General features: G+C 50.8%; 3 protein-coding genes across 10 annotated transcripts in view; all 3 read left to right on the top strand.

The window, feature by feature from the left end:
• Positions 1–7: 7 nt before the first annotated feature.
• On the top strand, positions 8–5,843 carry CNPPD1 (cyclin Pas1/PHO80 domain containing 1). Of its 3 annotated transcripts, none has more exons than XM_058533035.1 (9): positions 23–95; positions 1,309–1,398; positions 1,843–1,951; positions 2,499–2,580; positions 2,745–2,865; positions 2,951–3,079; positions 3,626–3,687; positions 4,316–4,433; positions 4,577–5,843. In XM_058533035.1, the coding sequence occupies exons 2-9, from the start codon at positions 1,330–1,332 to the stop codon at positions 5,120–5,122; spliced, it is 1,236 nt and encodes a 411-aa protein (XP_058389018.1). In that variant the 5' UTR covers positions 23–95; positions 1,309–1,329; the 3' UTR covers positions 5,123–5,843. The 3 variants fall into 3 exon arrangements, with proteins under 3 accessions (XP_058389019.1, XP_058389018.1, XP_058389017.1); XM_058533034.1 differs by lacking the exon at positions 23–95 and adding an exon at positions 102–448; XM_058533036.1 differs by lacking the exon at positions 1,843–1,951 and having other exon boundaries at positions 8–95.
• Positions 5,844–7,199: 1,356 nt separating this feature from the next.
• On the top strand, positions 7,200–13,193 carry SLC23A3 (solute carrier family 23 member 3). Of its 2 annotated transcripts, XM_058533467.1 has the most exons (12): positions 7,200–7,812; positions 7,950–8,107; positions 8,222–8,343; positions 8,529–8,602; positions 8,801–8,982; positions 9,288–9,411; positions 9,563–9,677; positions 10,679–10,932; positions 11,152–11,257; positions 11,548–11,715; positions 12,725–12,820; positions 12,898–13,193. In XM_058533467.1, the coding sequence occupies exons 1-12, from the start codon at positions 7,627–7,629 to the stop codon at positions 13,185–13,187; spliced, it is 1,875 nt and encodes a 624-aa protein (XP_058389450.1). In that variant the 5' UTR covers positions 7,200–7,626; the 3' UTR covers positions 13,188–13,193. The 2 variants fall into 2 exon arrangements, with proteins under 2 accessions (XP_058389450.1, XP_058389452.1); XM_058533469.1 differs by lacking the exon at positions 10,679–10,932 and having other exon boundaries at positions 8,222–8,319; positions 9,319–9,420; positions 9,632–9,677.
• Positions 13,194–14,300: 1,107 nt separating this feature from the next.
• The window catches only part of NHEJ1 (non-homologous end joining factor 1), a 77,064-nt gene continuing 66,471 nt past the window's right edge, over positions 14,301–24,893 (top strand). The window contains exons 1-4 of one of the 5 annotated variants that reach the window (XM_058533030.1): positions 14,301–14,382; positions 17,004–17,180; positions 17,602–17,814; positions 24,640–24,778. In XM_058533030.1, the coding sequence (XP_058389013.1) occupies positions 17,004–17,180; positions 17,602–17,814; positions 24,640–24,778 (529 nt within the window). In that variant the 5' untranslated portion in view covers positions 14,301–14,382. Of the gene's footprint in view, positions 14,383–14,620; positions 15,051–16,903; positions 17,181–17,601; positions 17,815–24,639; positions 24,779–24,893 lie in introns of those variants that run through there. The other 4 variants (XM_058533033.1, XM_058533028.1, XM_058533032.1 and 1 more) reach the window with 4 other exon arrangements.

Below are 24,893 nucleotides of genomic sequence, written 5' to 3'. Positions count from 1 at the left end.
CGAGCCAGGTCGCTGACTGGGCTGTCTCTAAGTCTGCCTGATGGAAGGACCGTGTCTCTGCGTTTCCCCACCCCAGCCCGGTTTCCTCTCCCTGGGTAGGCAGGGCAGCTAGGGAGTCGGGTGCTGGCCGGGTACTCCCGGTGCGAATCGGACCGAAGGGACTGGAAGGGGGCTTACAGATGCCCAGTATGCCCGGTAGGATCAGCCTCTGCTCTGGGAGGGCGGCGGCCATCCTATTACTCAGCCCTCGACATACTGCCCTCCCAGTTCCCTCCCCTCCGCGGATAAACAAACACCAGCGCGTGACGCGACAGACTCCAAAACAGCTTCACAACTCAAACAACTCTGAAAAGTTGTTTCCTCCCCATCTCTTTCTGTAAACTTTCCCGCCTCCACGTATCGAAGCTCCTTCCAATCCTTTGCTCAATCAGGAGATTGGGATCGGGGGGTGAGTTTAAAAATAAAACCCTGTGTTTACTCTTTGGGGGGCAGGTTAACACCATTTATTGAGGCTTACAACGTACCAGGCGCTTAATATTCTCTTGAGATCATTTAATCTGCAATAACCCTAGAAAATACGTAGTTAGGTTTAAATTTTCAAACTATACTAAAAGGAAGGTATACAGCTAAAAGTAAGTTTCCTTGGCACCTAGTCCACAGTTCGCCCACTGTTAAATTTCTTCTGTATCCTTTCTGAGGCTTTTTATGTACATTTCTCTGTGTGTTTATGGTTTAGCTCCACTTTAAAAAATCAGAGCAACTCGCTGCCCGGCGTCCCTGTTTTACTGATATTAACATCTACATGGGTACGAAAAGGTCAGCCGGGCTCGTTCATCCTCAGTGCGGCATTGTCCCCTAGCAGTCTCCCCGTTTCTCAGATGAGGGCACGTGGGGCTCAGCTCCGTGACTTGCCCGGGCTCAGTGCGGCTCCTTCCTGGCGGTCGGGGCCGGCGGCTCGGCCCAGCGGGCGGCAGGAAGTGCCGGGCGCTGACTCGCCGGCGACACCTCCGCGGCTTGTCAACGCGGGGCAGACGCGCGGGGCGGCCGGGTCTCCTCTCCGCTCCGCGAGGGGAGCGCCCCGGCTCTCGAGCCCCACGCTCGGAGTCCAGGCCGGAGCCCCGCCCGGGCGGAACAGGAAGAGGCGCCCGCCTGCCCGGGCCCCGCCTGCCGCCGCCGGCGCGAGGGGAGGGGGCTGCACTGGTGAGGGCGGCGGTGCGCGCGGGCGAGGCCGGCGGGCAGGTGGACAGGCGGGCAGGACCGGCTCCGTGGCCTCACTACGACTCCTTCTCTTCCCTTCCACCTTCGCAGGACAGCGGCTGGTGCGGCGCGATGGACCTGGCCGGGCTCCTGCTGGACGAAGAAGGCGCCTTCTCCCTCACCGGCTTCCAGGACTTCACGGTGAGTGCGCGGCCCGCCCCCTCCCCGGCCTCCCGGCGCTTGGAGCCGGGACCCCGGGCGCTCCCCTCGGGGCCCGATCGGGACTGCGAGCTCGCCTGACGGTCTTGCCCGAGAACCGGGCGGCAGCCGCTCGAGCCTTGCCTACTCGAGGCCCGGGCTGCTTGGGCCCTGAGGGTGAGCCGCCGGGTACAGAAATGGGGATAGGGGTGGCCAGCCGGGGCCCTTCTGAGAACCTCTCCTGGGAGCCCTCGGCGGAGGAGGGTTCCTCCCCCTGTGGACAGGCCGCCACTGGCAAACAATCCAGAGATCGCCGGGCTGGGTGGGGCACAGCCCCCACTAGTAGTGAGGCAGGCCTGCTTCTCCGCACCCCGCTTCCAGCCCGGAGCCAGGATCTCCAACCCTTCGCTGCCCTTCACTCTCCACCCGCCTCCTGCCCTGTTTCAGTTCCTCCCGGGACACCAGAAGCTGAGTGCCCGGATCCGAAGGAGACTCTATTATGGCTGGGACTGGGAAGCTGACTGTAGCCTGGAGGAGCTCTCCAGCCCTGTGGCAGGTTCGACAGTGTTGTGTGACGGCGCGAGTGAGAGGCATGCGAATGGGGTTGTCGACAGTCACCACAATGACTCTAGGTGTACCCCATGAGCTACTGTCTCCTTATAGCTGGTTCATTGGTAGTTGGTGTAAGCACCCAGTTTATATTTCACATATCTTTAGCCCAAATGAGTAAAAAACATTGGTATCTTACAACTCCATATCACTCTTGAGTTTTTTTTTACCAGAAAGTTTTAATTTTCTGAAGATATCCATCATATGTTTCCCAAATAAACAAGACATGTTTGTTTTCTCAAATGAGTAAGAGTGGAAGACGAATCTAGATAATTTCAGGCGACAGGAAAATAAGGCTTCTTGCTGGAAGGAGCTGAAACTCAAACTTGGAATGGGCATTTTGTCTCAGCGTGGGAGAATTTGATGTGTGTTTTGTTACTATGGTCCTGTCCCCAAGGCCTCAGATAATATAAGTCTGGGTCTTCTGCTGATAACCCTGGGGACTAGTTGGGGAGAGTTGTTTACTTGCTCTGCCTTCCTTCTGCCCCCTGCAGACATTGCTGTGGAACTGCTCCAGAAGGCGGCCCCCAGCCCTATTCGCCGACTCCAGAAGAAATATGTAGCCCATGTGTCCCGGTGAGCCCAGAATTGAGGGGGACAGGAGGAGAGTGTTTGGGTCCTAGGGAGTGGGGAATAGTTCTTTCTAAAGAGAAAATGTAAAGACACAGAGATGAGCATCATAAGAGTTACAAGAGCTGAAAGACCCTTGGGTTTAATTCCTGGGCCTTCCTACTGTGCAGGGAGGCATGCATCTCCCCATGTGCGATGATGCTAGCTCTGGTGTATATTGAGCGCCTCCGGCACCGAAACCCCGACTACCTACAGCACGTGTCATCCTCTGACTTGTTCCTGATCTCCATGGTAAGACGCCCCCTCCCCTTCATCTCCCTGGTGAGCCAGGAGCCCGCTGTGAGCTCTACTGATGCCGCCTCTGGCTCCTCTGCAGATGGTAGCCAGTAAGTACCTGTATGATGAAGGGGAGGAGGAAGAGGTCTTCAATGATGAATGGGGGGCTGCCGGGGGCGTGGCCGTGCCCACTCTCAATGCCCTGGAGAGGGGCTTCCTGAGTGCCATGGTGAGTAGCTGTTCTTTTTCTCACTGTGTTTCCCTGGCCCATCTTTATGTTCCTTTCACCTTTTTCTTTTCTTTCTCAACCTTCTGTTTTTTGTTCATTTCTCTTTCTGCCTATTCTCTTTGTGTCTTTCCTTGTTAGTGTCTTCCCTTCCTAGTTCTTCTGCACTAACCACAGACTTTGGAGGTTCCTAGGGTGGTGAGGCCAGAAATGGAGCATCCTCCCCATTCCTCCAGGCCCAACAGGGCACACTCTGAGTCAGAGCTCATCTTATTGGGTTCCAGAATTTCCTTGTCTCTAGACTCTGAGCTCCCTATGGGCATGGACCATTCTCAGAATTATTTCCTCCCAGTGCCCTTAATAGAGTATACCAGATACGTGGTGATTAAACAAGTTAATATGTAAAAGCTCTTGGAACAGTATCTGGCACACAGTAAGTGCTAAGTGTTAGCTGTAGTGGTGGTTGTAGTTGCTTCTGCAACTGTGGTTATTGAATAACTGTGTCTCATACCTGGGCCTGGTTTGGTGCCCTTCTCTTCCTGCCCACAGGATTGGCGTCTCTACACTGACCCTCGGGAGATCTTTGAGGTGCTGAGCTGGCTGGAGAGCTGGTAGGTTCTAGGAGTTGGGAAGAGGGGCTCGAGGGATTTGGGGGCTGAGGCCTAAGCCATAGGACTAGACAGAGATGAGGGTCTGTGTAACTGGGGGGAGGGAGGAGACAGGAAAGAGAATCACCCAAGGTGGTGGTTGCCAAACCTGTCTGCCCTCTTCATAATCATCTTTGGGAGGGTGGAAGAAGCTCATTTAAAATACAGGTCTTGGGGGCCAGTCCGGAGGCACAAGCAGTTAAGTGCACGCACTCTGCTGCAGCGGCCTGGGGTTCGCCAGTTTGGATCCCAGGCGCGCACTGACGCACAACTTGTCAGGCCATGCCGTGGCGGCGTCCCATATAAAGTGGAGGAAGATGGGCATGGATGTTAGCCCAGGGCCAGTCTTCCTCAGCAAAAAGAGGAGGATTGGCAACAGATGTTAGCTCAGGGCTGATCTTCCTCACAAAAAAAATAAATAAAAATAAAATACAGGTCTTGGTCTCGTCCTGTTTCTGGATCAACAGGTAGCCTAGGACTCTGTATGTTTAACAAGCCCCCCAGCGTTTCCTGGTGGGTTCCCGGGGGAATGAAGGCGCTATTGGGCCAGCTGCAGGAGAGTTGCAGAGTGTCTTTTCTCCTCTTCCAACAGTGTGGCCGAGCAGCAGGGCCGGCGGCGGGGCTGGTACACCTACACAGACCTGTGTGTGCTGCTCGAGCAGCCGGCCTGGCAGCTGGCCCTGGGCTCCCTCTGCCAGCGGCTGGCAAAGGTGAGGAGGGGTCGGGAAGAATAGGGGGCTTGAGTGGGCTGTCACTTTCTAGTGACAAGGGGTGAGGGTGTTAAAGACAGTCAGAAGCAGGTTTGGGGGGAAGGGTATTTGGGTGCTGACCTTTCTGACCCTTTATTCTACAGCTCTCCTGCCTGTTAGCCATGGCCTATGTGAGCAGTGTGGCCCTGGCTGTGGCATCGGTGGCTGTGATACACCAGTCCTTGGGGCTGTCCTGCAGCCCCCCACCTGGCCCTCCGGACCTTGGACTGGCCTCCAGCTGCCTCTTGGAACCCTGCACACCTTCTCCCGTGCCACAGTGCCTGCCGTGTCCTGCTAACGTCTCCAGCTGCCTGGAAGGCGATGTAGGGCTGCGTTCACTTTGGGGCAGCGTTCTGGCCTCGCTGACTCCCCCACCATTGCCTCCTCCAGACCCTCCCGCCCCTCCCACTCTTCTCCATAACTGCCCCCTTTGCCCGAAGCTCCAGAGAGACTCCACAACCTGCCGCGCCTGCCGCCACCTCAACCGTACGGTCCCCACGGGGGCCCCCAGCCCTTGGTACCACTCCCACGGCCTGGCTCCCCCCTGGCCCTGGAGCCCAGTGCTTCCTCTGCTCCCACAGCCCCAGCAGTGTTCCCTTCTCAAGATCATGGAGCTGGCCCGCCTCAAGTCTTTCATTTTCCCAGGCTAGGTAGGGCTCCAAGGAGTGCACGCAGAGGACTTGGGAGTCCCTAGGGAGAACCTGGAGGAGCAAAGCTTGATTTAGATCCTCTCTACCTCTCTGGGTCCTTGGCTGGTCCCTTGTCCTCCTGGGTGATGGAGCTTAAGGGGTTGTGGGGCAGAAGGACTGAAGGTCACTCACTCTCCTAGGCTCAGTGGCTGGCTGCTTGGCCAGGGCAGTGATGGTACCTGGGAAAGTGAGCTCAGTGACCAGGGGCATGTCACAGCTGGGCAGAGGAGAAGCCCCTCTCTCTCCACCTCCCCTGGGCTCTTCTAGACTTGTTTTTGAGCTCCCCAGGATGGAAGGATAATGGTTGGTGATGGGAGAAATGGGGGGATGGCGAGGGTGGGGGTACGGGGGACATTGACTGGTCTGTGTGATGTTCCTGGAGCCGGAGAGCCAGGGGCTGATCGGGCCAAGGTAGAAGCTGTGGAGGGAAGGTGGGGAAGGTGGGAAGCCCTCTCCACACCTGTCCCCTGGATGTAGTCCAAAGGAGCCAGGGCCTGCTGGGACCTTCAGCCTTGCCCTCTTGTCTTCCAGCCCTCTCTTCTTAGTACCCTGCTCCTGGGCTTCCCTCTCCTCCGGTTCCTCTCCCGGGTCTTCTCTTCACAGGCCTCTCTGGCCGCCGCTTTGTATCTGGATTTTTCACGCTTTTGTAGAACTGAGGTTTCAATAAACAGTTTCCATTGCATGGCCTGGCCTCTTCCTTCGGCGGCAGCCCCTGAAGAACCTCTGCCCCGCCCCGTGTCTGCCTTCTGAGCCTCCCTCCTGCCTGGTCCCGTCATCTGCAATTCCTTCTCTCTGAGCCCCATATCAGAACTTCCCTGTTTGTGCCGGCCCCATGGCGTAGCGGTTAAGTGCACGTGCTCCGCTGCTGGCGGCCCGGGTTCGGATCCCCGGCGCGCACTGACGCACCACTTGTCGGGCCATGCTGTGGTGGCGTCCCATATAAAGTGGAGGAAGATGGGCACGGATGTTAGCTCAGGGCTGATCTTCCTCACAAAAAAAAAAAAGAGAGAGAGAACTTCCCTGTTAGTCACAGGCTCAGGCTCCCATGTCAAACTTCCCCTCGTCCTTGCTCCCAGCACCCTGGGGGCGCCAGCACTGCTCGACTTGGCTGCCACGGGGCATAGATGGTGACTGTACCATGCCTGGGGTTGCCCTGTCTGTCACAAGTTCTGAGTGAGCAGCATCCTTGTGGGTCCTGAAGCACATCGCGTGGAGAGGCCAAGCTGAGGATCCAGCAGAGCCCCATGAGCTCACTGAGGACAAGCCCCAGGACACCTCTCTCTAGCCTGACTTCAGTCGGGTCTGACACACGGTGGTAGTCAGTGTTGTTAAATCCAAGGCTGAGTTATCATTGGAAGAAGGAAAACGTCCTGGGCAGCTGGACTGAGGGTATTTGGGACTTTTAAAGATGATCCACAGCAGGGGTGGTACTGCCCCCTAGGGGGCATTTTGGAAATTTATGGGGCATTTTTTGACATGTTCTAAGGGATGCTACGGGCATTTAGCCAGCCTGGGCAGGATGCTCAGGACCTCCCTTATTATGAAGAATTCTCAAGACAACATTTGAATGACCAGCTGGACATCATGTATAGGACGCCTATAACTAAATAACTTTTTACATGTAAACGCAAGCTAGTTTTTGCACATTTTGAAGAAGATTCAGTTTGCCAAGACTGCACCTCCGTGTAAGTTAAAACTGTACCTTACTTTATTCAGCACTTTACCAAGAACCTGTTCACTATTTTGGAGCCTCGGGTCACCGATGGCAGCACTGCCTGTGGTACATGAGCCGCCAGGAAAGACCAGTATCAGTTGGCATCATAGCTGTCACACCCACGATGATTCTACAGATGGGGGTGGGCACTGGACCACTTCATCGTCTTCTGCTTTAGCTGGGCCCAAGCTTTCGCATATCTACATACCTGTTGTTATAAATTACTTTTATTTCTCCTTTATGTTACTGTGAGGACATTACACGGAGTTGTGGTCATGGCTGTTGTCATGCACAACGTAGGGATATGGCCCTTGCATTGTCTTTTGAGATTGTCCAGCGGTCTTGACCCTGAAGGGTGGAGAACTGTGGTGTAAGAGTGATGGTTCGAAATGGCGGGGTGAGGAGCGAATACAGTCTGTAACATCTCCCCAGGTTGTTTTATAGGTCTCCTCCCCACCCCTTCTACCCTGCTTTCTGGAGCCTGGAACAGGGGCTCTAGGTGGAGATTCTTGGGGGGAGGGTCCAGAACATGGCTGCCCTGTTAATGGGTGATGGAATTTGCACAAGAGCTGGGCAAAGGTGAAAGGAGCTGGGCAAAGGCGAAAGGGCCATGTCCTGACCCAAATCCTCATCCCTTCTCTCCGCTTCATTGACACCCCACCTCCTCCCCACTCCAGGCAGCTAGCTTCACTCAACTCTGACCTCTTACTCTCTGCTTAAGTCTGGCCCACGCCAGCCAAGACAAGACAAAATGCAGGGCAGCATGAGCCGACCACCCCCCCATCCCATCCAGCTGTGCTCCGTGGGCTCCCAAGATTCCCTGGTTCCTCTGCCACCAACGCCACTGCGGCCTGCTGTCCAAAATCCCTCCTCTCGCTCTGGGGCTTCTCCGGGTGGGCCTCCTCCCTGGGGCCTCAGCTGTCTTCTGGCTCTGCAGGTAGGACGCAGAGGTGCAGGAGTTGGTGCCGGCTTAACAGGGTCTGTGGGGGAGTAGATGTGGCATGAGAAACGCTCTGGAAATAGGTATTTCTGTCTATTTCTGAAGATTGCCCTTTCCCATCCCTCCACCTGCAGCACATCTTGGTCCTGGCTTCTCTGCTGTGTGCCTCCCACCTGCTCCTGCTTCGAAGTCTCCCCCCAGGAGGACTCTCTTACTCCCCTGCCCAGCTCCTGGCCTCCAGCCTCTTTTCATGTGGTGTGTCTACCACCCTGCAGACTTGGATGGGCAGCAGGTGAGGGGGACTCCCGGGAGAGAGAGGGGCAGGGCCCCCGGGGGTAGGAGAGTCTTGGGGAGTCCTTACAGTTGCCACAGGTTTCCAGACCTGCCGGGGCTGCTGTTCCTACAGGCTGCCTCTTGTCCAGGCTCCATCCTTAGAGTTCCTTGTCCCTGCTCTGGTGCTGACCAGCCAGAAGCTACCTTTGGCCATCCGGACACCTGGAAACTGTGAGCACAGAGCAAGGACACAGGGTGAGGGCAGGGTTGGGTGCTAGTCTGAGCGTACAGGTGTGGGTGAGTGCAGGACTGAGATTGGGCAATGATGGGACTGGTAAGGGCACTGTGGGGTTTTAGAGCTGTGCCAGGCACCAGCTAGGACTGAAGAGCAGCGGGTCTTCATTTCCTTCTCTTCTCTCCATGCCCCCAACTTTTCCCAGCCTCCTTCGTGCTGCGCCTGTGTGGGGAACCTGGCTGCCCTGGCCTGGAATCCTGGAACACTTCTCTCCGAGAGGTGAGTGCCTGGAGAGGGGGAGCAGGAGGGCTAAGGGTGGTCCACGATTGGGGAGGCTCTTGTTTCCATTTTGCAGGGACTGAGATGCTCTGCAGGAGGGACCCACTCCTGGATCCTGGGATTAGTTAAGAAGTCTAGGCTGAGGTCAACTTGGTTGAGCAGAATGTTCTCTCTCTGTCCTCCATTCCACTCCACCAGGTGTCTGGGGCCGTGGTGGTGTCTGGGCTGCTGCAAGGCATGCTGGGACTGCTGGGGGGTCCTGGCCACTTGTTCCCCCACTGTGGGCCCCTAGTGCTGGCCCCCAGCCTGGTGGTGGCAGGGCTCTCTGTCCACAGGGAGGTGGCCCTGTTCTGCTCCACTCACTGGGGACTGGCTTCGCTGTACGTAAGTCCTGAGAGGCGTGGGGTGGTGACCAGCGGGGTGTGTGGGACTGGGGGAGGGCAGAGCTGTTGGCCCCACCAGATTCAGCAGTGATCTGAGCAGGGACAACACTTTGTGGATTTGGAATTGGGACTTTTGCTGGATTTATTCGGTCTTCCTGACCCTCACACTGTCTCCTTCCCGTTTCCATGGATGCTTTCTTCTCTGGGGCCCCTTTTTATGGTTTTCTGCCACTCCTACATCTGTTACCCCCCACTCAGGATGCCTCTTTCCTCTTGCTTCTAAAGCTCCTTCCCTCTCCTAGGGTTATCCTGCTCATGGTGGTCTGTTCTCAGCACCTGGGCTCCTGCCAGTTATCCCCACGCCCCTGGAGGCCAGCCTCATCCTCTTCACCTCACACTCGCATCCCTGCCTTCCGGCTCCTCTCGGTACAAGGGGTCTGGGCAGGGGCGTTGAAGGTAGAAGGGCTGGCATAGAACGTTCGCTCGGCCCCTACTTTTTGGCTTTTGTCTGCCCCTCCCAGGTTGGCTTGGAAGGTTCTGGGGGAGGGGTTCTTTCTGTCTCAGTCTCGCCCCTCAGGTGCTGATCCCAGTGGCCTGTGGGTGGATCGTCACTGCCCTTCTGGGTCTCAGCGTCATCCCCCTGGAGCTGTCTGCCCCCTCCAAGGCACCGTGGTTTTGGCTGCCTCACCCTGGTAGGTGTTCTCCTAGTCCTCCATCCTCTCACTCAAATAAAGGTGTCTGTTTCTTTAAACTCAAGATTTAATGAATTTCATTTCTGAGTTAAATCCTATGTTTTCTCAAAACACACAAGGGAGAGAAATTGCCAGTTGGAGGGGCATGCCAGCCCCTCACCACAGGTGTTTTACTTAGTCTTAACAGACATCTATAAGCCCCACCACTCCCTACTGTACTCCTTACCCAATTTACACATTTCTGTTACCTCCCCCCATAGGCACTGGAGTTGGTAACCTCTATATGAAGATTGCTTTTGAGACATTTTATATGAAATGTGCTCATTCATCAATTTAATAAAGGTCTGTTGAATGCTGATTATGTGCTAGGCCTATGACAGGGGACATGGTGATGAACATGACAGACATAGTACCTATGCTCAGGAAGTTTATAATCTGTTGGGGAATACAGATACTAATTAAATAGTCACCCAAGTAAATGTAAAATTTGCACGTGGTAAGTGTAGCAAAGTGGAGGTACATTGTGCGATGAGTGCTTATAATGGGGAATCTGACTTTATCAGAGATGTCAGGAAAGGAATTCTTGAGGAAGTGATCACTGAGCTGAGATGTGAGAGATGAGTAGGAGCTAATTGGGTGAAGGCAAGACAGAAGAGCATTCTAGGTGCACAGAACAGCGTATGCAAAGGCCCTGTGGTAGCTGGCAGCTCAGCAAGTACAGGGGACTGAAACAAGGCCAGTGTATCTGGAGGGAAGGCAGTGAGGCAGAGTGTGGTGGGAGATGAGGCTAGAGAGAGAGAGGTAAGGGTCAGACCAAAAAGGCCCTTGTAGACCATGGTAAAGGGATGGGTCTTTATCCTGAGAGTTTGGTGGTTCTGTCCCAAGACATTATCTGCAAAGACAAAGGGGCCTCTAGGGTTCTTGTGGCATAGGCCTTTGGAGGCAGAGGGATTGCTCCAGACTCGAGTCTGGCCCCAAGGTGGCTCTTTCTCCCTCCCCAGCTGAGTGGGACTGGCCCCTGCTGACGCCCAGGGCTCTGGCTGCAGGCATCTCCATGGCCTTTGCAGCCTCTACCAGCTCCCTGGGCTGCTACGCCCTGTGTGGCCGGCTGCTGCAGTTCCCTTCTCCACCTCCACATGCCTGCAGTCGAGGGCTGAGCCTAGAGGGTCTGGGCAGTGTGCTGGCCGGGCTGTTGGGGAGCCCCATGGGCACTGCATCCAGCTTCCCCAATGTGGGCACAGTGAGTCTTCTCCAGGTATGTGGACGGGGGTGCCGGCGGGAGAGCTGGTGATGCAGGAGAGGGAAGGGCACTCACATTGACTGACTGCCAGCTGTGCCCAGCACTCTGTCAGGGATGCTTCTTGGAAGGGTAACATTCGAGTTGGGGTCCAAATGACGAGAAGGGGCCAGCCAGGCAAAACCCTTGAACAGTCAAGGAGGTGGCTGTGTCTTCTACTGTCTCCTCTTCACGTAGGCTGGATCTCGGCGAGTGGCCCACTTGGTGGGGCTGCTCTGCATGGCGCTGGGGCTCTCCCCGAGGCTGGCCCAGCTCCTCACCACCATCCCGCTATCTGTGCTTGGTAAGTGGATGTATCAGCAAGACTAGTATTGAACCAGTACCCCCCAGCGTGACCAACTTGTTGTGGCTGGCACCCTTCTTTCTGAATAGCCTCCCTGATACATGGGTATGAGCATGCATCAGCTGCCCACATTTTCTCAGCCCCATATCTTGGCCTCTTGACTGGGCTTCTGGCAGAATCAGAAATGAGCCTTTGGGTTGTCTCTCTCCATCACAACCCGCCCCGCCCTGTAACACTCCCCACTGTACCAGCCCTCTCTCAACCCCTTCGATCACTTCCGTTCGAGACAGGCGGGGTGCTGGGGGTGACCCAGGCTGTGGTTCTGGCTACTGGATTCTCCAGCTTCCACCTGGCTGACATTGACTCCGGGCGGAATGTCTTCATTGTTGGCTTCTCCATCTTCATGGCCCTGCTGTTGCCAAGGTGGCTTCAGGAAGCCCCGGTCCTCCTGAGCACAGGTGGGAGGAGTGGGGACGGGGGGGAGTCACTCAGCAGCGGGAAAGCAAGGGCTTGAGGCTTCAGGCGCTCTGGACTCCAGGCCCCATACCCATCTGTGGGCTTTGGTGTCAACAGTTCATCCATTTGTTTAGCAAATATTTATCGAGTACCATGCTAGCCCCTTGGGATACAAAGGTGCCTCTAGATGGTAAAGTCTAGTAAAAGAGATGAGACATGTGGGAATATACCAGGAAAGTTTCAGATAAAGAGCTGTGGTGCAGCAGCGGTGAGAGAGATGGCTTCTCTTTGAGATGGTCCAGGTAAGTTTCATGGAGAAAGTAACATTGAGCTGGTCTTGAAGGATGGTCAGATGTAACTATATTTGGTGAGATGAAGGTCATTCCTGGTGGAGGAGCCATCATAAACAAAGACATGGAGGTAGGAAGTCGTAGGGTATGTCCTGGGAGCAGCAACAGCTTAGTTTGTTAGCTCAGCTTAGCAAATAGCAGTGGTTCTCAACCAAGGATGATTTTGCCCCACAGGGAATGTTTGGAGACATTTTTGGCTGTTACAAACGGGAGTGGTGATTATGACGGGCATTTAGTGGGTAGAGGGACGCTACTAAACATCCTGCAATGCACAGGACAGCCCCCCTCAAACAAAGAATCATCTGGTCCAAAATGTCACTAGTACTAAGGTTGAGAAACCCAGGCTAGAGCATAGAAGGTAAGAGTGGGAAATAAGGTTGGGGCTTTTAATACCAAACTTTCTAGACATGGAGCCTGGAATCATCAAAGCATATCTGGAGGGGCAGGTGGATGCTCAGAAGACTGAGTGTTGAGCAGGGATCCAGTGGGAAGGGCCTGGGTATGGGAAATGGGAGTAGCGGGACAAAGGTGGGGGGATGGAATGACAATTCAGAAAGATCTGTTCTTAATCCAAGACTTAGGTTTAGGTCTGGAAGTATAAGACCCCTTGGCCCTGCACGGGATCAGAGTTCCCTTCCTGCCTGGCCCCAACCCCCTGCAGGCTGGAGCCCCTTGGATGTGTTACTGCGCTCGCTGCTCAGAGAGCCCATCTTCCTGGCTGGACTTTTGGGCTTCCTCCTGGAGAACACCATTCCTGGTAAGTTGAGGCCAGGCCCCAGTAGACTGGGGAATGGCCAGGAGGTCATCACTCCCTGACTAGCTTCTCTTTTGCAGGCACACAGCTTGAGCGAGGCCTAGGTCAAGGGCTGCCATCTCCTTTCGCTGCCCAAGAGGCTTGGATGCCTAAGAAGTCCAGGGAGAAGGCTGCTCAAGAGTACGAGCTTCCTCTCCCCATTCAAAACCTGTGTCCCTGCATCCCCCAGCCCCTCCATTGCCTCTGCCCGCTGCCTGAAGACCATGGGAATGAGGAAGGAGGGCCCTCTGAGCCAGGAGAGACAGCCGACTTGCTGCCTAGCTTTGGGGAGCAATGCCCAGGGTCTAGCAGAGAACTTAGGCCCCAGTAATTACTAGGACTCCTACTTCTGTCCTGGTTAGTTTAGCCCTATCTCCCAGCTTGCTGGAGAGTCAGCTTCCAGGCCTACTTTCTCCTAAGGAAAGGGTGTGTGTGTGTGTGTGTGTGTGTGTAAAATGGACCCACCTAAAGGTCTCATTTCCTCATAGGTGTGTTGCCTTCTCTTAATTAAGCCTAACAGTTCCAGAGTAGGGGCCATAGTTTTGTGGGCCGTGAATGAATGAAAGATTTTGCCTGTGAACTATCTATACTTGAACCCCAGCATCCACTTAATATTTATTGAGTGCCTCTCATGTGCAAGGGCCTGGAACTACAGATATGGATGAGACAGGGTCCCTGCCCTCTCAAGGCACTTACAGTTTAAAAAAAACTACGTAATTACTAACTAAAATCCAAAGAAGGCAGCTGTCTGTAATAAAGATTAAAACAATGCAAAGAAAGACAAACAATTCATTCTGATTGGGGATAGCGGGAAAGGCATTATGAAAGCAGCAGCACTGAGGCTGGCCTTGACAAGAGGAGGATTTTCGGTCGTGGAGAATGGATGGCGAGGTAAAAGGCTCCGGTATCCAGCTCGAGCAAAATCATGAGTTGTACAAAGTACAAGAGGAGTTGAGGGATTTTCAACTTCTCAGGGGTGGTGGAGCGTAAGTATGGGGGTGGATGGAGAGAGAGAGGAGACAGGAGAGGTAAAGGATGAGGTCAGACCATGGGATTTATGCCTGGGAGACTCATCTCTTAAACAACTCGAGTGCTGGTGAGGACCTGAGAGATTATCTAGTGAAGTTCAATCCCCTCGTTTTATTAAAAAAAAAAAAAAGAGGTTGGACAGGTAGGGGGAGGGGAGGGAAGGGACTTGAGTTTACCAAGTACAAATCCCGGGACCCCTCTCCCGCACTTCGTCCGGCCTTCTTCCTACTCCGCCACAGTGACTCTAAGGAGGGCCACCCTCCTCCTCCCCACCGGCGGGTCGCCCAGCCGTGCCCACGTGGCCCTCCAGCTCCGAGCGCTCCTTCAATCAGCTCAGGTCAGGGGGCCCAGATGCCCCGCCCACGCGGGGTCCGGGCTCCGCCCCCGTGGCCCAAGACCCCGCCCCCCGTGGCGGGGGAACGCCAGTACTCTAGGCCTTTCGGTTTGCGAGGGCGGGCCTGCTGCTGGGAGGGTGGGAGCTCTCGTGGCCGCTCACGGTAGGTGGGGTCGGGCTCGAATCAGGGCGAGGGCCGGGCGGCGAGGGACTGACTGCTCTGACCCTGCGGGCTGGCCCGGGACAGGACGTTTATCCCCAGCAGGGGCCCGCGCGCGGCCCGGGTTCTGGGGCAGGCCTCCGGGGGTGGGCGGGGCCGCGGGGCCGCGCATGCGCAGCCCGCCTCCCGGCTGCGGGGCGGAGTTTGGGGAGATGGTCCTTGGTGGGCGGCGTGGTGCGAGAAGGCAGGCGGTTGCTGGCTTTGTTACCCCCCACGGGGGACCCGAGCCGCACCTCAGTGCAGCCGGTGCTGTAGCAATGGAATGGGGTACAGCGAAGGCCTCTCCAGCGAGGCCGGGTGGAAACGGGACGCCAGGCGGGGCTCCCGGGGTGGGGCCGTGGTCAAGGGAGCGAGGGCTCGTCCTCTCCCAGAGGGACGGGCCGTGGCCCATCCTGGATGGCCGCCAGGGCCCTGCTGCCCCCTGCAGGATGGCGGCGGAACTGCGCTGAGGGGCGCTCCCGGCGGAGGGGCGCGACTGGTGCGGACCCCGGTTCTCAGCGACCCCACCCGGCTGCTGGCCCTCGGCGCTCCTCTCCGTCATTCGAGAATAATAAACGGGTGAATCAGGTTAACGTGAAGGTTAAAAGCAGCCGCGAAGGAAAAAGAAAAAGGTGGGATGTAGAGGCCTCAGAGTCAACAGGACGTGTGTGGTGGGAGCAGCTAACCCCAGGTTTTGGTGCTGAATGTCACAGACCTTTTTATGGGGCCTGTTGACACTGGCCACGTTTTAATTCTTTCCCCGCCTCCCCAGACAAAACAAAAAACAACCATACAGTTTGAGGGTCCTGAGCTTCTGGCTTCGAACTGACAGGCTAGGATAATCAACCCAATTTTGGTGACTCTTAGAGTGCGCACTGGGGAGCGCCTCTAAAGGAGAGAAGGGCTTGGCCACCTCGCTTGCCTTCGTGACCTTTGGCAACGTGAAACTCTGGTCCCGTGAGGGCTAGCTTAATCATTCCAAGATCTGCTCCCCGTAGGAACAGCACGTGGGGCTTGTGACTGAAGTACTGCCGTCCAACAAACAGAGTTTTAAGGCTGCAGCAAATAAAAATCACAATATATATTTATATTTCACCTAGTGACTGTACAAATTAAGCTGTGTTACAAGACTGCGCTTCAAAAACTACGGTTGGAAGAATAATGGCTTAGACTGAGATTAGGAATGCCTGGAGGAGCTGAACCCTGCTAACGGTGTTAATGAAATCTAAGGGGTTTCGTTATTTTCTTTATATTCTAAGATTTCTCCCCCACTTCACTTTGTACTTATAGATGGAAATAATGAAAGAAATTCTATCCCTTTTTTTTTTTTTAACCCATGGGAAAAATGATCAAAGTTCCTGTAAAGTAGCCATAGTTGCTGAACATCTATGAGGTTATGGCTACAAATGTAGTTGCTGAAGGAGAAAAGTTGGTTTCCAGGATGGTTGGTTTTAGCATGCACAGCAGGGCCTGGTGTCATGGATGGCAGTGCCTCAGGATGGGCATGTGGGAGATGAGCGAAGTGGAGGTTAGTTCACTGTCTCTCCCTCTGTGCTGGGCTTGTATTCATGACTTCTTAGTCGGTCAGGCTCTTCTTGAAATGAGATTTGGGGCTTTTCTGTTTGCTTCTGGAAACAGTTTATTAGCTATTTATTTGTGTGTCATTGATCACTTTGAGAATTTGTCGATAGCTGTGGACCTCTTCCCCCCAAATGGGTATATGTGTGTGTGCACAAATTTTGCATATAATTCCAGAGGATTCACATACGTAGACTCTAGACTAAGAATCCCTGTCTTAGGGAATATATATATATATATTCAGAGAATATATGTATATTCAGGGAATATATATATATATTCAGGGAATATATGTATATTTAGGGAAATATGTATATTCAGGGAATAAATATATATATTTAAGGAAATATGTATATTTAGGGAATAAATATATATATTTAGGGAATAAATATGTATATAGGGAATATATATATATTTAGGGTGTATATATAGGGAATATATATATATTTAGGATATATATATTGGAAATTCTGAGAGCTTCCAGAGTTTTCAGATAATGATCAAATAATTTGAATTTTCCTGCCCATGACACTTATGACTTATGATGCTTTATAAGACGAGAACCATTTCTTCTCTTCTAGAAGTTCTGGTAAGGGATAGCATTGACATATTTATCAGGAATGTGATAAAGATGCAACAAGAATGGTTTCGGTTTCCACGTTAAGTTATATTCTTGGAAAGCAGAAGTGCTAATATCAGTAAGCTGAGGCTTAAACACTATGGAAAGAAGAGATATTTTATGCCTTCTAGGAACTTAATATGAAAAAAAAAAACCCTCAAAATTCTAAATGGATGTTTAGTGGCCCAGAGGTAATAAGATTGGTGTTCAGCTGGTTGGATATGGGAGTAGGAGGTGGCGGAAAGGGGTGTAGAATGTAAATCCATGCCTTCTGTTTTATTTCACAAGAGATTTTCACAAGACTCACTTGGTATAGACTGTCTGAACGGTGCCCCTCCCGGGCCTCCAGCACCCTGGGGCGCTTTGCTGAGTTAAGACTCTCCTGCAGATGGAGGAACTAGAACAAGGCCTGTTGATGCAGCCGTGGGCGTGGCTACAGCTTGCCGAGGACTCCCTCTTGGCCAAGGCTTATATCACTAAGCAGGGCTATGCCTTGCTGGTTTCAAATCTTCACCACGTGTGGCATGAACAGGTGGACACTAGTGTGGTCAGCCAGCGAGCCAAGGTAAGTGGGAAGAGAAGTCCTGCTGTGGGGTGGTAGTGGATATAATTTCCTTCCTGGTGAAGGTCAGGGGACGTTAACGTCAACCAGCTTGCTAACCTGTAGGTTGCCGAGGAAGGTCGGATGAGGTTGAGACCATTCCAGTGGATGCCCTGCCCTTCTCCCTAGAGCCCTGGGATCTTTCTGTATGGCTGTGAGTGTGTGTGTTAGTTTCTGTACTGCATACGGTACAAGGTGGAATTGTGAATTAGAACCGTTGATCACTCTTCTTTTTGTCATCTTCTTTCCTGTGCCGATGTTTTTATCTTCCCTTCCTCTCATGCCTGCTCTCTTCATGTTAACCAGAGTTTTCCTTTGCTGTTACTTATGAGGGAGTCAGGCCCTTGAGCACCCTCACCCTATACAACTCCTGCTGTCTTTTTAGGAGCTGAACAAGCGTCTGACTGCACCCCCCGCGGCTTTTCTCTGTCATTTGGCTGATCTGCTTCGCCCGTTGTTGAAGGACACTGCTTGCCCTGGCAAAGCCACCTTCTCCTGTGATCACGTGGCAGAGGCGCTGATACTGCGGGTGCGGAGTGAGCTGTCTGGTCTTCCTTTCTATTGGAATTTCCACTGCATCCTAGCTAGCCCTTCCCTGGTAAGTGCAATTCCAGTGTGGGGTGGGGAAGGGGAATGCCAGCTGTTTTGAGATGAAGCTTTAGGTGCTCTTGTTTTTTGTAAACTCCATTTGAAATTCTTCTCCAATTAGAAAACTTTCCTTGGCTAGACAGAGGGCAGAAAGAATTCTTGACTGCGGGCCGGCCTCGTGGCTTAGAGGTTGAGTGCGCGCACTCCGCTGCTGGCGGCCCGGGTTCGGATCCCCGGCACGCACCCAGGAACCACTTCTCTGGCCATGCTGAGGCCGTGTCCCACATACAGCAACTAGAAGGATGTGCGACCATGACATACAACTATCTACTGGGGCTTTGGGGGGAAAAAAAAAAGAATTCTTGACTGCTGCATACTTTCCTTGCAAAGGGAGCAGAGTTTAGGTCTACATGCTTCGTTGGGTGTCTTTATTCATACTTTACCATTTATTAAGCATCTACTATGGGCTGATTGTTGGGTGTCCAGATCTAAAACAATATAGCCTATTCCTGAAGTTTATCATCTAGTGAGAAGACAGACAAACAGGAAGCAGGATAAAGTATAGTAAATTCTTTGATTAAGTTAAGCCCAGGATGATTGAGGATCTGAAAAACCTTTTTGAAGAGACAGTTTCTTTCTTTCGTTCTTTTTTTGCTGGGAAAGATTCGCCCTGAGCTAGCATCTGTTGCCAATCTTCCTCTTTTTATGTGAGCTGCCACCACAGCATGGCTACTGACAGACGAGTGATGTGGTTCCACGGCTGGGAACCAGACCCAGGCCGCCAAAGCAGAGCATACCGAACTTTAACCACTAGGCCATCAGGGCTGGCCCAAGATATAGTTTCTGAGCTGTTTTGAAGATGAGTAGGAACAAACTGGGAGAAAATAAAGAGGTCATTCTAGGCGAGAGGGCATTTTGAGAGGCATGGAGATGCGTGTGGGGCAACTGGGGGACTTCATGGCTGCAGGGGGTTGTGAGAGATGAGGTAGGCAGTGGCCAGATCTTGAAGGAGTCTAATGAGTTTAGATTTTATTTCAAAGGCAACAGGGATTCATTGAAAAACTTTAAGCAGGGGTTTAACATGATCCAATTTGTAATTTATCAAGATCACCTGGCAACAGGGCAGAGCATGGGCCAGTGTTGGGTATCTTTCTGAACATTATCTCATCATTTAATCGTCACAACTGTCCTGCAAGAGAAGTAGTGTTATCCCCATTTTTCAGAGTAGGAAACTGAGATTGAAGGTAATTTGTCCAAAGTCAGCCAGTTTATAGAGGAGTGATTTGGGATTTGACTCTGATTCAAGAGCCCGTTTTCAGGGAGTAGGAGGATCATGTCCTCTGCTCACTTGTAGTTTTCCAGGCCCCAAGAGCTTTTATTAGAAATTAGTTGAGAGTGGACATTAAGAGCTAGGTTGCAGGAATACTGCTGCTGGTCCCTTTCACCATTCTGTATACACAGAGCTTGCTTCAGTCACCAGCGTCAGAGGATGGGGTCTTCTGTGGGAGGCCTAAGGCTGTAGGTTTATCAGCAGAGGGATCTGAAGACGTGTGGGCATCATTTCCCTCCTCCCTTCTTTAGTCTCCCAGAGGTGATGTGATGCTTTGCCATCAACAGGGTGCATGGAATCAAGTGCTTTTTGAGAAACTATTCTCTGGTGTTTATTTTTGATCTGGGACTCAGTAAAACTAGACTTGAGTGCTTGGAGAACTACTTCACATTCATCTCTGAATTTCTAAGGCCCATCAACAGTGCTTAGCAGATAACAGTCACTCATATTGTTGGTTTTAATCGAATTTCTTGTGAAATTTTCTATCCTGCTTTAGATACAGAATTTGCCGATTTTGTTCAAAACCCCTGTAACCTTTTCCAAGGAACACCAGGGGGCGCTGTTCCCTCAGTAATGCTTGTTCTGGGAGCAAAACGTTTCGGCTGCCTTTGGGAAGCTCAAGTAATAGCTGGTCTCATTTTCCATCACACAGCCCTAGAAATTCAGAATAGTGACATTGGGGAGGTGGGACTCCTTGGAGGCTGATGGGCTCTAATGGTTTTTTCTTTCAAAAGAATATAGGAAAGAACACTTGTATAATGATATTATAGTTGAAAATAATTTATAAAGAAAAATCGAGCTATTCTAGGCAAATTCCTCTAATTGAGGAGCTACAATGAGGAAAAAAACAGTGTTTATAGTGGGTCTTGTTGTCTGTGGGCAGCAGTTAGTGTTGAACAGTGGATTGGCAATTACACTTGAAGGTAAAATAGAATGTTTATTCTTGAAAAAAGAAGAATACCATCCCAGGGAAACCCCTGAACCTAAGGTCTCTTTATAGGGAAAGAGTTCGAGCCAGTGGACATTGGCAAGGATGTAGGCGGATACTATTTCAGGCTCGTGTGTGCGTCTGTGAGGTCACACAGTCATAATTTTTGTTTGTTACTCATTCTTGTGATAGTTTTTATTTAATTTTTTTTGAATGAGTAATTCATGCAAAAGGCAAACATTTCAAACAGCATTTAAGGGTGTACAGTGAAAAAATAGGTCTTTCTACCCCCTTCTCTGGGCCCTTATTTTCCTTCTTTAAAGCAACTACCGATATCAAAGCTTCTTGTGAATTCTTAAAGCTGTGTATGGGTATGTATATACGCACCCAGTGAAACACACATCTGGATATATGTGTGTATTTTTGCAAATGGCGGCACGCTGTTTACACTGTTCAGTACCTCACTTTTTTTCACTTAAGTATAGAACTTAGAAATCATTCATAGCAATATGTTTAGAAGACCTGCCTTCATATTTTTTAATGGCAACATAGTGTTTATTTAATGAAGGCATCAACATGTATTTAATTGATATGCTACTAGTCGACGCTTAAGTTGTTTCTCTTCTTTTGTTGTTATATATAGTGAATATCCTCGTATTTACTTTTCCTATGTGTCAGTGTGTGAGGAAATTCCTAGAAGTGCAATAGCTGGATCAAGGAATATTTGCATCTTTGATCTTGCTAGTGTAATGCCAAATTGTCTTCCAGAGAGATGATGCGGCTTAACTCGGACTCGTCATACAGGAGAGTAGGAGAGTACCATTTTCCCACGTTCTCTACAACATAGTGTATTCACATTAATGATTTAATAGTTCTTAAGCTCTGCAAGATATTATGGAATATATAAAGCTTCGGGTCTCTGCTTTCTAACACTGAGCCCATTTCTACTTCTGGCCAACTTCTCTTCATCTCCTCCTTCCCACTGTCTCTTCTTTCTAGTATCTCATGTAATTCTCTTTTGTTATTGTCATCTTTGTTTTTGCTTTTGTTTTTTTTTCTTTTTGGTGAGGAATATTGGCCCTGAGCTACCATCTGTTGCCAATCTTCCTCTTTTTTTTTTTCTGCTTGAGGAAGACTGACCCTGAGCTAACATCTGTGCCAGTCTTCCTCTATGTTGTATATGGGACACTGCCACAGCATGGCTTGACAAACGGTGTGTAGTTCCGCACCCAGGATCCGAACCAGCGAACCCCGGGCCGCCGAAGCAGAATGAGCAAACTTAACCACTATGCCAACGGGCTGGCTCCCATCTTTGTTTTTGCTAATGTAATTCTTGATATTCTGTATTTTGACTTTCACATTTGTCGCCTCTTTGGCCATTTTATAATTCCTAGGAGTCACATCCAAAGGTTTTTTATGGTGGGAAGAGCACGGGCTTTGGAACCAACAGCCCTGAATTTGTAACTCAGCCCCACCACTTTGACTACTTGTATTACCATGGATAAGTTACTGAATTTTTATGGGACTCAGTTTCTTATTCTGTAAAATGGAGATACCAATCTTTACTATGGAGCTGCGAGGACTGAATAAGAGAACACGTATAATATTACTTAACCTTAGCATTATAGTGGGCCTGTGAGAGCAAATATCCAGCTCCATAGTTTTTCTTTTTAGGAAAGATAAGGACCATGAGAGTCCTTGGGATCAAGCCGTTTTTGCATCTAGATGCTGTCAGAGCCAGGACTAGAATCTAAGTCTCCTACCGCCCGGTCTATTAATCTTTTCACTGTATCCAAACCTGATACGATTCATCTTGGGATTGATAACTATTCTGCTCTCCTGCCTATGACTTGTGAATGTTTCTATGGGAAATCTGAAGATGCCGGGGGCAGTTATAAATAGCTTTTCCTCTGGAGAAGATTGGCGACTCCTGCTTTTATATCCACCCCACTGCCTGACCTCCTTAACTGTTGTGAGCTCTTTGAGGGCAGAGGCCTATAGGGTCAGAGCATGGATTAGGTGCATGGTAGGTATTTGTTGAATTAATTGCTGAACTGAATCTCTTTATACGTTGCCATCTGTAAATGAAAAGGGGGTGTCCCTGACTTCCTAAAGCACTTCGAGAATTTTCCTTGTGGTGTCTATGGATTTGCTTTGAAATCTGTTACTTCAGCCACGGTGCCTTGTTCTAATTAACTGGTCTAAGTCAGTGTTCATCTAACTTTGAAATGAGTTATACTCCAATGATTCAGAGTGGTTTAATCCAATCCTATGAAATTATTTGAGAAATATTTACTGATAAAATTTTTTTTTTTTTTTTGGCTATGTAGACATTGGAGTCTGATAGATAATTTCAGGTGCTTTGTATGGCATTACCATATTTAATTAGACAAGACATTGATTAAAAGGTATTGCTGGGGGCTGGCCTGGTGGCATACTGGTTAAATTCGTGTGCTCCACTTCGGTGGCCTGGGGTTCGCAGGTTCGGATCCCGGGCGTGCACCTACGCACTGCTTATCAGCCAGGCTGTGGCGGCATCCCACATATAAAAGTAGAGGAACATGGGCACGGACGTTAGCCCAGGACCAATCTTCCTCAGCAAAAAGAGGATTGGTAACAGATGTTAGCTCAGGGCTAATCTTCTTCACCAAAAAACCCACAAAAAACAAAATCCATCTATTTCTGATCATGTTTCATGTTATATTTACCATCACTCAAAGAAATTGCTGTTAAGGTGGCCTCCCAGAGAGAGGCTGGTTATTAACTTCCAGAGTTTCTGTTATTTGAGGGCTGTCACCAGATGGATGGTAATGCTCCTTGATTAGCAAATACAGTTGCTTTCAATTCAACCCACCAAACATTGACTTGATTTCATCCAAGTTTTCACCTGTTTTTCCTCCTGATCTACCTTGAACAGGACCAAACTTAACAAAATAGTTCCTGGAAAGAGAGTTGGGTCCAGAGCAGATAAATTTTCCCAAAGCAGAACTTCTGCCACATCCTGAACAGCCTTCCCGGAGGCTTAAGTTTAGACTAAGGACCTGAGCTGGGAGACAGGACCAGGATGAGATGTGCCGTGTGGTGGAAGGAAGTGACCGGTGTCTAGAGCTGGACTGGATTTCTGGCCTTCCACTCTGCTCCAGTACCGCTGCGTGTCTTGGGTCCTGGTGCTGGTGCAAAAGCTGCTGCCACTAACTCTTAACCTTCCCCCATACCCCCCACACCCAGTCTTTTCTAACCTGTGCTTAGAGAAATATGGAAAAAAGCCCTTTCCTCTCAGTTTGAGCCACAATGCAATTGGAGTTGTTAGTAGTAAGTTTTACTAGACAGTTAGTGGAAAACAAAACCATAGAAGTCTAAAGAGCCCAGACTTCGATCCTGATCCTGATGCATCTGGCTGGCACATCTGATGGGACACTCCAGCACCTTTTCCTCAATTCAAGCCTGTGTGGGGTATCTTGTCTAAAAGTTCTCCTTTTCAGGTCTAGGGCGAGAGTTGGCGTACCATGGCCAGTGGGCCAAATCTGGCTTGTTGCCTGTTTTTGCCAAGTTATATTGGAGCCCAGCCACCCTTGTTGACCACCTGTTGTCTGCGGCTGCTTTCGTGCTGCCACAGGAGAGTTGAGTATTGCTGCAGGGACTGTAGGGGCCACAGAGCTGAAAATATTGACTATCTGGCCCTTCCAGAAAAAGTGTGCTGACCCCTGATCTAGGGCATTTCTCCTTAGTGCCTCCTTGAGTTCATCTTCTTGGGGGAAGGGAAAGGAACTCTGGTAACATCCCCTAGCCACAAATAGATATCAATTCTATTTTCTTTGACAGGTGAATGGACACCTGACATAGGTGAATTAAATGATTATTCTGTATAGCTGTACACTCTTAGCACCTTGGCTACACTGTAGTGTGGCTGTGCTTGCATCCCTCTTATCCCTCGTTAAGAGCAAGATTTGCGTGTGTGTGGGGGGGTGATTAATTCCTTCCTAGGCTGGTCTCTTGGTGACTGGCTTGCTTCTATTATAACAATGACCTTAGACTTTGCTGCATTTGTGGGAACAGATTGACCCTCTGGGCTTATTCTGGGCTGTCATCAGCCCTGAAATGGCTCCTACTTAGTGTCTGGGTCTAATTTGCCTTTCAGAGCTCTCTACTTTCTGTTGATTTCTGTCTTCTGTTATACTCCACCTGGCATACTGTGTCTTAGCCACACCTACTTTCTTAAAGGTTACTTGGATCTTCTGCTTTTGTCTCCCAGTCTCTGCTGAGAGTTGAGTGAACACTGTCCTCTTATCAACTGTATCACATCCTTCTCTTTAAATCACGGCTCTAGGTTATCTATTTATGAGTGTTCCCCTTTACTCTTCTCATCCTTTTATCTGTGCTGTGAAGAAGATCCTTGAACTTCTTTCATATACTTATTTAATTGTTATATTTGTGTTTATATTCATGTAAATGGATTTCTTGCCTATGAAGCTATGAATTCCTGTAAAAACATTTATTCTTCAGTGTTTTTTCTAGTTCCTAATATGGGGAGTACTTTGTAAGTATCCATTGGCTAATTGATTTCTCTTCCTTGAAAGGTCTCCCAGCATTTGATTCGTCCTCTGATGGGCATGAGTCTGGCGTTGCAGTGCCAAGCGAGAGAGCTGGCAACATTGCTTCATTTGAAAGATCTAGAGATCCAGGACTACCAGGAGAGTGGGGCTGCCCTGAGCCGAGGTGAGAGGACATTCTTTGAGGAGTTGGGTGGGGAGTGGTACAGATTGTCAGAGGGCCTCAGAAAAGGCATTAGAGACTTGCTTCCCCAAGGGTCAGGACTGGGTACCAGCCAGGA

The sequence above is a fragment of the Diceros bicornis genome, chromosome 37, assembly GCF_020826845.1.
Source record: "Diceros bicornis minor isolate mBicDic1 chromosome 37, mDicBic1.mat.cur, whole genome shotgun sequence".
In the NCBI taxonomy this organism is placed as follows: Eukaryota; Metazoa; Chordata; class Mammalia; order Perissodactyla; family Rhinocerotidae; genus Diceros; species Diceros bicornis.
This window is presented reverse-complemented; position numbering and strand designations above follow the sequence as displayed.

Excerpts from the sequence above, each read along its gene's own strand:
- CNPPD1 (XM_058533035.1), top strand. The coding sequence starts at position 1,330 with ATGGACCTGGCCGGGCTCCTGCTGGACGAAGAAGGCGCCTTCTCCCTC. Across the intron at positions 1,952-2,498 it reads GCTCTCCAGCCCTGTGGCAG|ACATTGCTGTGGAACTGCTC; the intron begins GTTCGACAGTGT and ends TGCCCCCTGCAG. Across the intron at positions 3,080-3,625 it reads GGGGCTTCCTGAGTGCCATG|GATTGGCGTCTCTACACTGA; the intron begins GTGAGTAGCTGT and ends TCCTGCCCACAG.
- SLC23A3 (XM_058533467.1), top strand. The coding sequence starts at position 7,627 with ATGCAGGGCAGCATGAGCCGACCACCCCCCCATCCCATCCAGCTGTGC. Across the intron at positions 9,412-9,562 it reads CTGCCTTCCGGCTCCTCTCG|GTGCTGATCCCAGTGGCCTG; the intron begins GTACAAGGGGTC and ends CTCGCCCCTCAG. Across the intron at positions 10,933-11,151 it reads GCACAGTGAGTCTTCTCCAG|GCTGGATCTCGGCGAGTGGC; the intron begins GTATGTGGACGG and ends CTCTTCACGTAG.